The 15,284-nt window shown below is 43.7% G+C and overlaps 1 protein-coding gene across 1 annotated transcript in view; it reads right to left on the bottom strand.

Annotated features, from left to right (window-relative positions):
* Nucleotides 1-876: 876 nt before the first annotated feature.
* Nucleotides 877-15,284, bottom strand: part of ANKK1 (ankyrin repeat and kinase domain containing 1) — a 166,074-nt gene continuing 151,666 nt past the window's right edge. Inside the window, exon 8 of the mRNA XM_044282277.1 lies at nt 877-2,861. Coding sequence (XP_044138212.1) covers nt 1,576-2,861 — 1,286 coding nt within the window. The 3' untranslated portion in view covers nt 877-1,575. The remainder of the gene's footprint in view (nt 2,862-15,284) is intronic.

Below are 15,284 nucleotides of genomic sequence, written 5' to 3'. Positions count from 1 at the left end.
TATCCGTTTGCATACGGATTTCCGGATCCGGCTGGCAGTTCCGGCAACTTCTAACGCTAGTGTGAAAGTAGCCTAAGAAGTACAGTTCACATTGCCAACTTGCTATGGCATCTTAATATTTAGAATGGTTTCCATTGCTGTACCAATTCAAGCATATAAAGAAGGCATAATGGTCATCTTGATGGGCATACTGTGGGGGAAGGAAGTGAGAGAATGGTTAAATCTGCCTTTATGCCTCTAGATTGGGAGATATCTCTCCATAGCTTCCAAATTTGTCAGCAAAGTATGCTTTCTGCTTTACATAGAGAAGGAAAAGCAGCTCTGCAGCACAAACTTCTGCACTCATATGTGATGAGCAGTTTGAAAGATCAAGAAAAATTATGGGCAGATTTAGGTTTTCTTTAATTGGGTGACTTATTATGTATGTTGACTGTTTTATGTACTGTAAGGTATTTTGCTACTTAAGTAGGTACAGGATGATAACACCTATATGGACTAGTTTGATAAATACTGTATGATTAGATTAATACATGCTTACAAGGTGAGATGAAGTAAGGCTACTTTCCCACTAGCGTTGATATTTTCCGGTATTGAAATCCAATATAGGGTCTCAATACCGGAAAAAAAAGCTTCCGTTTTGTCTCCATTCACTGTTAATGCTCCAAAATGCATTCCGTTCCATTCTCATACCGGAGAGCAAACCACAGCATGCTGGAGTTTGCTTTCTGTCCTGTTATGCAGAGCAAGACGGATCAGTCATGTCAATGGGGACGGATCCGTTTTCTCTGACACAACAGAAAACCGATCCATTCCTATTGACTTTCAATGGAGTTCATGACGGATCTGTCTTGGCAATGTTAAAGATAATACAACTGGATCTATTCATAACGGATGCAGATGGTTGTATTATCAGTAACAGAAGCGTTTTTGCTGAACCCTGCTGGATCCAGTAAAAAAGCTAGTGTGAAAGTAGCCCAAGATTTAAAAAATATCTCACACCACACATCTCGGGATATGTTGAGCCAAGCGGAGTGTAAGAAAGGACACATCTGTTACTTTTTTCACTATCAGTAGTAATGTTATCTTAATAGGAAGTGCCATCATTACCCCTTCGGTGGGGCCTGTACTTCCAACAAACCTCAGAATGAAGGGACTAATTTACCCTGCATGTTTCACACACCGTACAGGGAATTACAATATGGCCCTATTCACGTGAAAGGATTAGTAAAGGTCCCAAAGGTTAGATGCATACATGTTAGAATATTGTAACATATCCTACAGATAAGCCACAACATGCTAAAATGGGAATACCTCTTTACGACCAGTAAGGTATAAAATGCAGAAAGCTTTGAAATTCATTAGAACTTGCAGAACATCCTTCACCCCATACTTAGTTTGTCCCATACCAATGTAATCTTTTCTTTATGCATTAGCCATAAATTGGCTATACTAAATGATATTGTCCACTTTTACGTCTCTTTTATTCATGGCAATAGGTGTATTTGACAGTCTGTATTTTCTAAAAATAAGATTATGAATAAATAAGAATATGGTGGAAATTTTCCAGGTTACATTCTATTCCTGGAAATTGAGGAAAGGACCTAAATCATCTTCGGCTGAGCTGTTGGAAGAAGTGTCTGGCCCTCCTTCTAGGAGAGCAATAATGTGGTCTTTTTCATTTCTAATTGCTAATTGTAATGGGGTACAACCACTGCTGTCCTCTATATTTTGTTTGGCATTGGCCCGGAGTAATGTCTTTACAATTGCTGCATTGGCATTTAGTACGGCTACATGTAATGGTGTCCAGCCAAACATGTTTTGAGCATCAACATCAACTTTGCTTTCAATTAGCTTAATAACACTGCAAAAGGACCCCCTTTGAACAGCAAAATGAAGTGGTGTCCAGCCAGACATTTCAGCTACATTTGGGTCAGCTCCCATGTCTAGTAGAAGAGAAATGATGGAGTCTTCACTATAACGAACAGCCAGATGGAGTGGAGTCCATTTCATATCTCCAACAGCATCTACTTTGGCATCATTGTCCTTAAGTAAATGTATTATATCCGTGTGTCCTTTAAATATTGCAAGGTGTAAAGGTGTCCAGCCTTGGTTGGTTTTCAGGTTAACTTGAGCACCATGCTTTATGAGGTGTTTGCAGATCAAACTCTTTCCTTTTATAACTGCCATATGCAAAGGGGTATAGTAGTTGTGGTCAACAGAGTTTGGTTGGGCTCCTTTCTGTATCAAGTGTTGTACCACTCGAAAGTAACCTCTATCAGATGCAATGTGGAGAGGAGTCCTATGATCTTTTTGTTTGCCATCTGGGTCAGCTCCCTGGCTGATTAGTAGCTTGACAATATTATAGTGACCATAACAGGAAGCTACATGCAAAGGTGTTCTTCCATCTATTTCTTGACTATTTGGGTTGGATTGACGTGTAAAAAGAACACGGGCAACATTCTCAAATCCATTTTGGGAGGCCAAATGCAGTGGTGTCCAGTCATCCTGTTCCAAAGCATTAACGTCTGCTCCATGGTCTAAAAGTAACCGAACTATGCGATCATCTCCTCCTTGGGCTGCAAAGTGCAGTGGTGACCACTTGTCTTTGTCCGTTATGTTGACATCAGCTCCATTCTTTATTAAGCAAGCACATATGTCTAGTAACTTTCTCTGCACTGCCAAGATGAGAGGTGTGAAGCCACTCACTGTTTGGCTATTTACATTAGCATTCAAGGTGAGAAAATGGTTTACCCTCTCAAAGTTTCCTTCAGAAACCGCAAAGTGGAGCAGAGTGAAATTATTTTCATCCACCCAGGATATATCGCTGGTTTGTAAGAGGTTGTTAAGCAAGCTATCTGTTCCTAAAATAAAAATAAATGGTTAATTCTTTCATATACTTAGATACAAATGTGAAAAATGACATATTTGTCTCATGGTACACATTTGGGGGTTGTATTAAGACTGCCCTGTCTTAGACTGGTATTAGACCAACAGATGCAAATGACGATTATCAGATAGGAAGCGTTCCTTCCGAGAAATTGCCTACTAGTCAGCAGAGGAGACCACTGCTACTATATGCAGTAATCTCCTCGACAGTGTGGGGAGGAGCAATTTCTAATGACAGTCCTTGTCCCCATACTGAATCATAATTTGTCGGCAACAGGCCGTGATTAAACAGTATGATCTGCCACCGGCAAATTCATTTTTTTAACCTAATTAAAAATTGTGATTGCCCGATGGACGAGTGTTTGCTCATTCATTGGGTAATCTACGGCATTATTAGGCCACACGGAGCAGCCGTGAAATGAAGCGGCAGGCTAATTGGCTGCACAGTTAATGACCGCAGCACGACCGCAACTGACAGGATCATGGCTGCTCTGTGTGGCCATACCCATAGACAGGCAGATCATCACTAACAATTATTTCTATGAATGTTTATTAGCAATGATCTGTCCCAACTATCGCTAGGTGTAATACAGCCCATATGTCAGACAAATCCCGTTGGCATACGCCACACCAGAATTATTAATTAGGGATAATTCTGCAACATCTGTAGGAGTTATAGGTATCAGAAAAAGAAATCTAGCATAGATTTCAGATGTAATGTGTGCCACTGAGGCCCACTTCCTCCCACTCATGCTCCGCCTTTTTGCAAAAACACTGCGGGTGGAAGAGAAAACCAGAAAGTTAAAAATGTTGGCACAAAATGGGACTTATGTACTTTCGTTCACTAGCTTTCTAGCATACAAGCTTAATACATTCCTCCCATTATTTTTAGGTAAACAACTTTGTGAAGATCTGATTTGCCTTCAGTTCATACTGAAAGGTCGCTACATTTTTTGAAGTATGGAAACTCAACTATTTGGCCTAGAGAATGTCTAGGTTTGAAAATGTCAGTGTAAGTACAGAAAATGATTGGTGAAAAAGAAAAAAGACCAAATATTAGTTAACTATCTTAACCACCTAACATTCACACTAACACTAGAAAACCCTTCCTGCAAGTTTCACTAGCATAAGTCTCAGAAAATCTCTTTAATATTATCACATCAGATACCAAATTTGTATAATTTTTGTTACATTTTACCACTTTTGCATAGTAAAGACACTTTTTGACAAAATTATTAGTTTTTATTTTGCTAGATTTCAAGATCCATAATAACTATTTTTTTACCTGTCAATACATGTGTATACAGCCTTGTTTTATGTCTAATGACTGGTAGCTTTCATTGGTACCATTTTGGGGTACCACATAGGATAAATAACGTATGTATTTTCTAGTAGGTATTGTTAAGGATACAGCAAGACTAATTATGCAAAGGTTTTTTAATTTGATCATTTTTGTATCAGTAATAAAACAAATAAGGTTCTTCTTTCTTCTGTAAACCCACTCAATAGTGTCACCTGAGGGATTAAACAGCAGCTCTGGGAAAAAGACTGCTCTCTGATTAATAAGGTTGGGGGTGATATCATGAGCTAAAGTTCAGCAAAGTTCCTGTTACCCCTCCTTTAGGGTTATGTAAAGTCATAAAGGAGCAGCAGAAGGACCATGAATGGTACCTGGCACCTGCTCACCCCCGATGGGTCCCACTTTGCTCTCCATGCAGGCATATAAAGTATAATATATGCCGCTCCTTCTCCAAACTTTAACATCATGTGTCACTAGCCACATTCTAGTCAGAGTTACAATCTTTAGAGTAGCAGTTTCTTCTGCTCGGAGCTGTGCAGAGGATAAGTAGAATTGTTCTTTTCATGGTGCCCAAGATCTGCTAAATAGTGAGTTTAAGGAATAAGGTTGGTTTAAGGCATCTGTAAGATGACCACACATTATAATCCAGAAACATCAATTCTACTGAAATGAACTTCAGATAATTCATAAAACTGTTCAATAATTGAAACCCATAGCCTCTTATATATATAAAAATGAGTTTATGTCTGTCTGTCTGGACGTCTGTCTGTTCTTTATGCGCGACCAAACAACTGGACCAATATTCATCATATTTGGCACACAGATACATCAGGTGTCCGGGAAGGTTTTAGACTGGGTCTCAGCTCTCTAGGACATACAGTTACCCAAAAAATGACCTGCATTAGCCAATATTAGCCTGCAAGTCTTTCTCTTCAAATCCCAACTGCCATACACAGTTTTACTTCAGGTTTCCATAACAACCCAGCCATTTTTCTTTCACTGCTGTAGGTCAGCTTTAAGCTAGGGCTATAGGATGACAATAGGTCGCATGACACATAGGGCACAACTACACTGCTATATTCAGCCATCTTGGATGGATATTTTTTGACTGTTGTGTCGCAGTTGCAGCATGTCACATGTGACAGTGCCACACCATAGCCTATCATTATAAAAATAGTTGAGACAAAATGTTGCACGACACATATCGTCATGTAGCCCTAGCATTAAAGAGGCAGGGCACTGTGGAGGTCACTGATAAAGAGTGGGCACTGTGGAGGTCACGGTTAAAGAGGTGGGCACTGTGGAGGTCACTGTTAAAGGGGTGGGCGCTGTAGAGGTCACTGTTAAAGGGGCGGACACTGTGGAGGTCACTGTTAAAGGGGCGGACACTGTGGAGGTCACTGTTAAAGGGGCGGACACTGTGGAGGTCACGGTTAAAGGAACGGACACTGTGGAGGTCACGGTTAAAGGAACGGACACTGTGGAGGTCACTGTAAAAGGGGTGGAAACTGTGGAGGTCACTGTAAAAGGGGTGGACACTGTGGAGGTCACTGTTAACCACCTCCGGACCGCCTAACGCACATGTGCGTTCCGGAGGTGGCAGGGCTGCGCACAGTCACGCATATACGCGTCATCTCGCGATACGCGAGATTTCCTGTGAACGCGCGCACACAGGCGCGCGCGCTCACAGGAACTGAAGGTAAGCGAGTGGATCTCCAGCCTGCCAGCGGCGATCGCTCGCTGGCAGGCTGGAGATCCGAATTTTTTAACCCCTAACAGGTATATTAGACGCTGTTTTCATAACAGCGTCTAATATACCTCCTACCTGGTCCTCTGGTGGTCCCTTTTGTTTGGATCGACCACCAGAGGACTCAGGTAGGTCAGTACAGTCGCACCAAACACCACACTACACTACACCCCACCCCCCCCGTCACTTATTAACCCCTTATAAACCCCTGATCACCCATGATCACCCCATATAAACTCCCTGATCACCCCCCTGTCATTGATCACCGCCCTGTCATTGATCACCCCCCTGTCAGGCTCCGTTCAGACGTCCGCATGATTTTTACGGATCCGATCCATGTATCCATGGATCCGTAAAAATCATGCGGACGTCTGAATGGAGCCTTACAGGGGGGTGATCAATGACAGGCGGGTGATCACCCATATACACTCCCTGATCACCCCCTGTCATTGATCACCCCCCTGTCACTGATCACCCCCCCTGTAAGGCTCCATTCAGACGTCCGCATGATTTTTACGGATCCGATCCATGTATCCATGGATCCGTAAAAATCATGCGGACGTCTGAATGGAGCCTTACAGGGGGGGTGATCAGTGACAGGGGGGTGATCACCCTGATTACCCTGATCACCCCCTGTCATTGATAACCCCCCTGTCAGGCTCCATTCAGACGTCCGCATGATTTTTACGGATCCGATCCATGTATCCATGGATCCGTAAAAATCATGCGGACGTCTGAATGGAGCCTTACAGGGGGGGGTGATCAGTGACAGGGGGGTGATCACCCTGATTACCCCCTGTCATTGATAACCCCCCTGTAAGGCTCCATTCAGACGTCCGCATGCGTTCTGTGGATCCGATCCATGTATCCATGGATCCGTAAAAAATCATGCGGATGTCTGAATGGAGCCTTACAGGGGGGGGTGATCAGTGACAGGGGGGTGATCACCCTGATTACCCCCTGTCATTGATAACCCCCCTGTAAGGCTCCATTCAGACGTCCGCATGCGTTCTGTGGATCCGATCCATGTATCCATGGATCCGTAAAAAATCATGCGGATGTCTGAATGGAGCCTTACAGGGGGGGTGATCAGTGACAGGGGGGTGATCACCCTGATTACCCTGATCACCCCCTGTCATTGATAACCCCCCTGTAAGGCTCCATTCAGACGTCCGCATGCGTTCTGTGGATCTGATCCATGTATCCATGGATCCGTAAAAAATCATGCGGATGTCTGAATGGAGCCTTACAGGGGGGGTGATCAGTGACAGGGGGGTGATCACCCTGATTACCCTGATCACCCCTGTCATTGATAACCCCCCTGTAAGGCTCCATTCAGACGTCCGCATGCGTTCTGTGGATCCGATCCATGTATCCATGGATCTGTAAAAAATCATGCGGATGTCTGAATGGAGCCTTACAGGGGGGGTGATCAGTGACAGGGGGGTGATCACCCTGATTACCCTGATCACCCCCTGTCATTGATAACCCCCCTGTAAGGCTCCATTCAGATGTCCGCATGCGTTCTGTGGATCCGATACATGTATCCATGGATCCGTAAAAAATCATGCGGATGTCTGAATGGAGCCTTACAGGGGGGGTGATCAGTGACAGGGGGGTGATCACCCTGATTACCCTGATCACCCCCTGTCATTGATAACCCCCCTGTAAGGCTCCATTCAGACGTCCGCATGCGTTCTGTGGATCCGATCCATGGATCCGTAAAAAATCATGCGGATGTCTGAATGGAGCCTTACAGGGGGGGTGATCAGTGACAGGGGGGTGATCACCCTGATTACCCTGATCACCCCCTGTCATTGATAACCCCCCTGTAAGGCTCCATTCAGACGTCCGCATGCGTTCTGTGGATCCGATACATGTATCCATGGATCCGTAAAAAATCATGCGGATGTCTGAATGGAGCCTTACAGGGGGGGGTGATCAATGACAGGGGGGTGATCAGGGAGTCTATATGGGTGATCACCCCCCTGTCATTGATCCCCCCCCTGTCATTGATCACCCCCCCCCCCCCCTGGTAAGGCTCCATTCAGACATTTTTTTTGGCACAAGTTAGTGGAAATTTTTTGTCTGTTTTTGTTTTCGTTTTTTCTTACAAAGTCTCATATTCCACTAACTTGTGTCAAAAAATAAAATCTCACATGGACGCACCATACCCCTCACGGAATCCAAATGCGTAAACATTTTTAGACATTTATATTCCAGACTTCTTCTCACGCTTTAGGGCCCCTAAAAAGCCAGGGCAGTATAAATACCCCACATGTGACCCCATTTCGGAAAGAAGACACCCCAAGGTATTCCGTGAGGGGCATATTGAGTCCATGAAAGATTGAAATTTTTGTCCTAAGTTAGCGGAAAGTGAGACTTTGTGAGAAAAAAAACAAAAAAAAATCAATATCCGCTAACTTATGCAAAAAAAAAAAAAATTCTAGGAACTCGCCATGCCCCTCATTGAATACCTCGGGGTGTCTTCTTTCCAAAGTGGGGTCACATGTGGGGTATTTATACTGCCCTGGATTTTTAGGGGCCCTAAAGCATGAGAAGAAGTCTGGGATCCAAATGTCTAAAAATGCCCTCCTAAAAGGAATTTGGGCCCCTTTGCGCATCTAGGCTGCAAAAAAGTGTGACACATCTGGTATCGCCGTACTCAGGAGAAGTTGGGGAATGTGTTTTGGGGTGTCATTTTACATATACCCATGCTGGGTGAGAAAAATATCTTGGTCAAATGCCAACTTTGTATAAAAAAATGGGAAAAGTTGTCTTTTGCCAAGATATTTCTCTCACCCAGCATGGTTATATGTAAAATGACCCCCCAAAACACATTCCCCAACTTCTCCTGAGTACGGCGATACCAGATGTGTCACACTTTTTTGCAGCCAAGGTGGGCAAAGGGGCACCTTTCAGATTTCGCAGGCCATTTTTTACACATTTTGATTTCAAGGTACTTCTTACACATTTGGGCCCCTAAATTGCCAGGGCAGTATAACTATGCCACAAGTGACCCCATTTTGGAAGGAAGACACCCCAAGGTATTCCGTGGGGGGCACGGCGAGTTCCTAGAATTTTTTATTTTTTGTCACAATTTAGCGGAAAATGCTGATTTTTCTTTTTTTTTCTTTTTTCCTTACAAAGTCTCATATTCCACTAACTTGCGACAAAAAATAAAAAATTCTAGGAACTCGCCATGCCCCTCACGGAATACCTTGGGGTGTCTTCTTTCCAAAATGGGGTCACTTGTGGGGTAGTTATACTGCCCTGGCAATTTAGGGGCCCAAATGTGTGAGAAGAACTTTGCAATCAAAATGTGTAAAAAATGCCCTGCAAAATCCGAAAGGTGCACTTTGGAATATGTGCCCCTTTGCCCACCTTGGCAGCAAAAAAGTGTGACACCTCTGGTATCGCCGTACTCAGGAGAAGTTGGGCAATGTGTTTTGGGGTGTCATTTTACATATACCCATGCTGGGTGAGAAAAATATCTTGGTCAAATGCCAACTTTGTATAAAAAAATTTGAAAAGTTGTCTTTTGCCAAGATATTTCTCTCACCCAGCATGGGTATATGTAAAATGACAGCCCAAAACACATTCCCCAACTTCTCCTGAGTACGGCGATACCAGAGGTGTCACACTTTTTTGCTGCCAAGGTGGGCAAAGGGGCACATATTCCAAAGTGCACCTTTCGGATTTTGCAGGGCATTTTTTACACATTTTGATTGCAAAGTTCTTCTCACACATTTGGGCCCCTAAATTGCCAGGGCAGTATAACTACCCCACAAGTGACCCCATTTTGGAAAGAAGACACCCCAAGGTATTCCGTGAGGGGCATGGCGAGTTCCTAGAATTTTTTATTTTTTGTCGCAAGTTAGTGGAATATGAGACTTTGTAAGAAAAAAAAAAAAAAAAAAAATCATCATCATTTTCCGCTAACTTGTGACAAAAAATAAAAAGTTCTATGAACTCACTATGCCCATCAGCGAATACCTTAGGGTGTCTACTTTCCGAAATGGGGTCATTTGTGGGGTTTTTCTACTGTTTGGGCATTGTAGAACCTCAGGAAACATGACAGGTGCTCAGAAAATCAGAGCCGTTTCAAAAAGCGGAAATTCACATTTTTGTACCATAGTTTGTAAATGCTATAACTTTTACCCAAACCATTTTTTTTTTGCCCAAACATTTTTTTTTTATCAAAGACATGTAGAACTATAAATTTAGCGAAAAATTTATATATGGATGTCGTTTTTTTTGCAAAATTTCACAGCTGAAATTGAAAAATGTCTTTTTTTAGCAAAAAAATCGTTACATTTTGATTAATAACAAAAAAAGTAAAAATGTCAGCAGCAATAAAATACCACCAAATGAAAGCTCCATTAGTGAGAAGAAAAGGAGGTAAAATTCATTTGGGTGGTAAGTTGCATGACCGAGCGATAAACGGTGAAAGTAGTGTAGTGCCGAAGTGTAAAAAGTGGCCTGGTCATGAAGGGGGTTTCACCTAGCGGGGCTGAAGTGGTTAAGGGGCAGGCTCCTGAGGAGGTCACTGTCAAGGGAGTAGGGTGCTGTGAAACTCACTGTTAGAGGGGTGGGCTGCTGTGAAGGTCAAAGTTAAGGGCATAGGCTGCTGTTGAGGTCTCATTTTAAAGTGGCGGGGCACTGTAGGGGGTCAGTGTTAAGGGGTGGGGAACTGTGGAGTTCACTGTTAAGGGTGCGGGATGCTGCAAAGGCCACTGTTATGGGGGATACTGTCGATATCTTTTAACAACACACTGAAACATTAAATGAAATGGATTAAATATACCCATGTGAAGCCGGGTCCTCCTGCTAGTATATATGTAAAAGAGAGTGTCTGTATGTCTGTCTGTTCTTTATGCATGACCAAACGACTGGACCGATCTTCACCAAATTTGGCCCACAGATACATCAGGTGTCCGGGGAGGTTTTAGACTCATTTTTTTTAGGCTCTCTAGGACGTACCGTTCCTGAGATATTCCCAAAAAATGACATGCATTAGCCAATAGAAGTCTGCAAGTCTCTCTCTTCAAATCCCAACTGCCATATACACGGTCACATGTCCCTTATCAGCCAATAGAAGCTTGCAGGCTCTTAGTCTACACATACACACAGTTTTACTCCAGGTTTTCATAACAACCCATCCATTTTTGTTCACAAGCTACGGCTACAAGATGACATGTGTTGCTTGACAATATGTCTCACAACACATAGGGCACAACTACACTGCGACATTAATGTCACCCGACAATTTTTATAATGATAGTCTACGGTGTTGCACTGTAACATGCAATATTTTGGAAGGATTTTTTGCGAGTGTCATGTCGCAGTGTGACACCAAAGCCTATATTTCTAAAAATTGTTGTGCGACATTGGTGAAACAAAATGTCGCGCAACAAATATCGTCATGTAGCCCTAGCCTTAAAAGGACAGGGTGCTGTGGAGGTCACTGTTAAGGGAGCAGGGGCCACTATTAAAGGGGCAGCTGCTGTGGAGGTCACTGTTAAGTCAGCAGGGTACTGTGAGGTCATTGTTAAGGAAGCAGGGTACTGTGGAGGTCATTGTTAAGAGAACTGGGTACTGTGGTGCCAAGTTCTCCTTTCACCCACCATATTCATCTGATACTGGTAATGCCACCCACCTCCCCACTCTGTCACCAGGTCACTCTGTGGTCTCCTTATGCTTCTGCTACCTGAACACTATGTCACCTTGCCACTCTGTGGCCTCCTGGTGCTGCTGCTGCCACCTCCACACTGTCATTGTGCCACCCTGTGGCCTCCTCCTGATGCTGCTGCCACCTCCACACTCTTTCATTGTGCCACTCTGTGGTTTCCTTATGCTGCTGCTGCCACTTTCACACTGTCATTGTGCCACTCTATGGCCTCCTCCTGATGCTGCTGCTGCCACCACCTCCACACTCTGTCATTGTGCCACTCTCTGGCCTCCTGATGCTGCTGCCACCTCAACACTGTCATTGGGGCACTCTATGGTCTCGTCATGCTGCTTCCACCTCACCACTTTGTCATAGGGCCACTTTGTGGACCTCTTATGCTGTTCCCACCCTCCCCACTTCATGACTGCGCCACTATTTAGCCTTTTGGCCTGGCTGACATTATCATTTATTAGTACCTTCTTCTGATCTGTCAGAAGGAAGGAAAAATGAGACGCACAAAGGATCCTATCTTTGTAACAGCTGTAAGGCCTGCATGACATGGTCCCTATTTTGAATCCGGATTGGCTTATGATTTGGTAGCCAAAAGCAGGAGTGGTACAAAACACAGAAGACATGCAAATATTCCATTTACGTGTCATCTCTGTTCTGGATCCAGTTTTTTTTTTTGCTTTAGCAATACTGATGGATTTTTGACAAAATGCTGACCAAGTGAAGGTGGATGCTCCACAGACAGGATCCATTTTTGAGGGGTTATTGTTCTGACGGATCAGAGAAAGGGCAAAATATTCATTGACGTCAACACAAACTTACTGCTGACCAGGGGCGTTGCTAGGATCTCAAAAGATCCGGGGCCCAAGCACCAATGCATATGGCCTAATTCTCTAAGTTGAACAACCACATCCCCCTCCCCACGCAAACACTAGCACTGAAGACATTTTACTGTACTTGCTATACAGGAGCACATACCTCTCACATCCACGGCCTCCCAGGTGACGTCTCCTCTGATGTAGATCTCCTCTGTCATCATCTCCATTTGGTCCGGACTCTAAGCCACCTCGTCTCTGCAGAGTGTAACACATAGACATCTTAGCTTCCTTACTTTTCTGTACCCCAAAATACTATTTTGAAGAAAAATTAGTGTCCCCCCCATAGTAACAGTGCTCCTCATGGTCCTACCAATAGTAATTACCTTCTAGAATGCTCTTATTAGTAATACCGCCCCCTACTGGACCCAACTGAGCTAATGCTCCACAAGAGTGGCTCCATTAGTAGAAGAGCCCTCCGATATTTATAATACCATCAGAGCCCCCAGTTGAAATAAGCCCTCCTATTATTCCCCCAGTGGTAATAAAGCTCTCTACAGGCTCCTCAGTAGTAAAAAAGGCGATCTATAAGTCCCTCCTATAGAGCCCCTAGTAGTAATAAGAACTCCTAATGTCCCCTGGATTTAAAATGCCCCCACAGTGCCCCCAGTATTTACACTGCCCCCTACTGTTATAATGCTGGCACTGAAGTGCCCCAAGTATTTATAATGCCGCCTACAGTGCCCCCTTTAGTTATATCACCCCCTACTGTTATGCTTGCACTGAAGTGCCCCCAATATTTATAATGCTGCCTGCAGTGCCCCCTGTAGTTGTATTCCTCTGTTTAGTGTCCTCAGAAATTATAATTCCTCAGCACTTCCCCCATACAGTCCCATGTAAATAACACTATTTCCCTCCCTGTGCCATAGAGTCCCATATAAATACCATCACACAATTTCTACAGCCCCCTCCAATATACAGTCCCATGTAAATAACTTCACACCATCTCTCCTGCCCCTTCGAACATACAGTCCCATGTAAATAACATCACCCCCTCCCCAGCTGCCTTCAACATACAGTAAATAGCATCACCTCCTCAATATTCAGTCCCATATAAATAACATCACTCCCTCCCCAGACACCTTCAACATAAAGTCCCATGTAAATAAAATCACCCCCTCCCCAGCCACCTCCAACATGCAGTCCCATGTAAATAACATTACCCCTTAACATTCAATCCAATGTAAATAATATAATTCCCTCCCAAAGCTGCCTTCAACATGCAGTCCCATATAAATACCATTACCCCTCAACATACAGTCCCATGTAAACAACATCACCCTACCCCAGCCACTTCCAAATTTCAGAATCCATGTAATTAACATCACTCCACCTCACTGTCCAATGTACAAAACTTACCTCCCCTCAGCCCTAAAATACAGTCCCAGTTAAATAACTGCAGCTCTCAACATTGCTCTCCCTCCAACACTGAGCAATCTTCACTTACCTCTCATGTAGGAGATTTCACCTCAGCCTCTTCCCAGGGCTTCTCTTCACTGCCGAGTTGTCCTCTCCTGCACTGGTCACATAATGGTGACATAATCCAAGGTCCTTTTCAGCTACTGCATTTAGAACTGATCATATGACCTGTGAAGTCATCACAGGTCCTTCAGCTCTTGCAGTGCATTAGATTCAATTGTATTGCCGTCCTGAGGACGGCAATACAGTTATATCTAACAGGCAGGACATTTGGGGCCTGGGACAAAACATCAGGGGCACAGGCCCAGAAAGTTTTGACCTAGCAACGCCCCTGCTGCTGACACTTTAACTGCACAAATAAGTGAAGTGTGCAATGATTCTAAGAGCGACTCCCTGCATGTCATACTGACTCACAGTATTGTTTCACTACCATGGCAGAGGAAGGGACATCGTCCCGAAACACGTTGAGCCAGCTTTTTAAACACGAATAAAATAAATTTGAACAGAAGCTTCCTGACTGTGGCTGTTTTCATTTTTCACCATCTAGAGGCGAACCTGGCTGGGGGGGTATTGGTTTACCGGTGTATTATGCTTATCCGAGTAACCCCCCCCCAGTGAAGTGAGTAACATCTTATTGTACAGACTTACACTGAAGTGTATTCACTTGTACATCCATTCGCCACCCAGGCAGCGACTTTTAGTATAGCAGCACAAAAAGATTTTAGCATACCACATTAAATTTTATTTTTATTTTTAATTCCAATACTTTAAATTTTTCGTCACTCCCCCCCCCCCCCCTTCCTGTCTCCCACTCATTTTTTAGATACACACCATTTTTTAACGGCTTCGCTATTGCTGATTGATATTTTTTGAGTAATTGTCTTCTATCGCCTCCCATTGTTGTTTTTTTTTTTTTTTATGTTTTTTTGCCATTTAATGTCCACAACCCATTCTCCCATACCACCTACCCTCCTTTCTTTCCCATCAACTGCTATTTTGATTGGCGCTTTTCCAGGGTCTATTTGGAGAGGGACTGGGAGTGTACACACACACCTTACCCCCCCCCCCCCTTTTTTTATCTGTTAATGCAAGGCACAGTGTTCTACACCACTATAAAGGCTCTCTGCAGCCAGGAAATAGCAATTTTTAATGCTATTCACCACAAACAAATTCGGATCAAACCAAATCGTATTTTTAAGAAATTTGCTTATCTCTAATCAAAAGTCATCCATATATTACATGGCTAGCCTTTCAACTGAGTGGTTGTTACGTAGTTCTATGCTCCCACCTCAGTAGTTGTTGCTGCATCCAGAACAGACTATACCTGACATCAATAGCTGTTTGTCAGGGATGCTAGTAGCCAAAATATCAAAGGGG

This window comes from Bufo gargarizans, chromosome 2, assembly GCF_014858855.1.
Source record: "Bufo gargarizans isolate SCDJY-AF-19 chromosome 2, ASM1485885v1, whole genome shotgun sequence".
Classification (NCBI taxonomy): Eukaryota; Metazoa; Chordata; class Amphibia; order Anura; family Bufonidae; genus Bufo; species Bufo gargarizans.
Note: the sequence above shows the minus strand (reverse complement) of the source record. Positions and strands in the feature narration are given on the sequence as shown.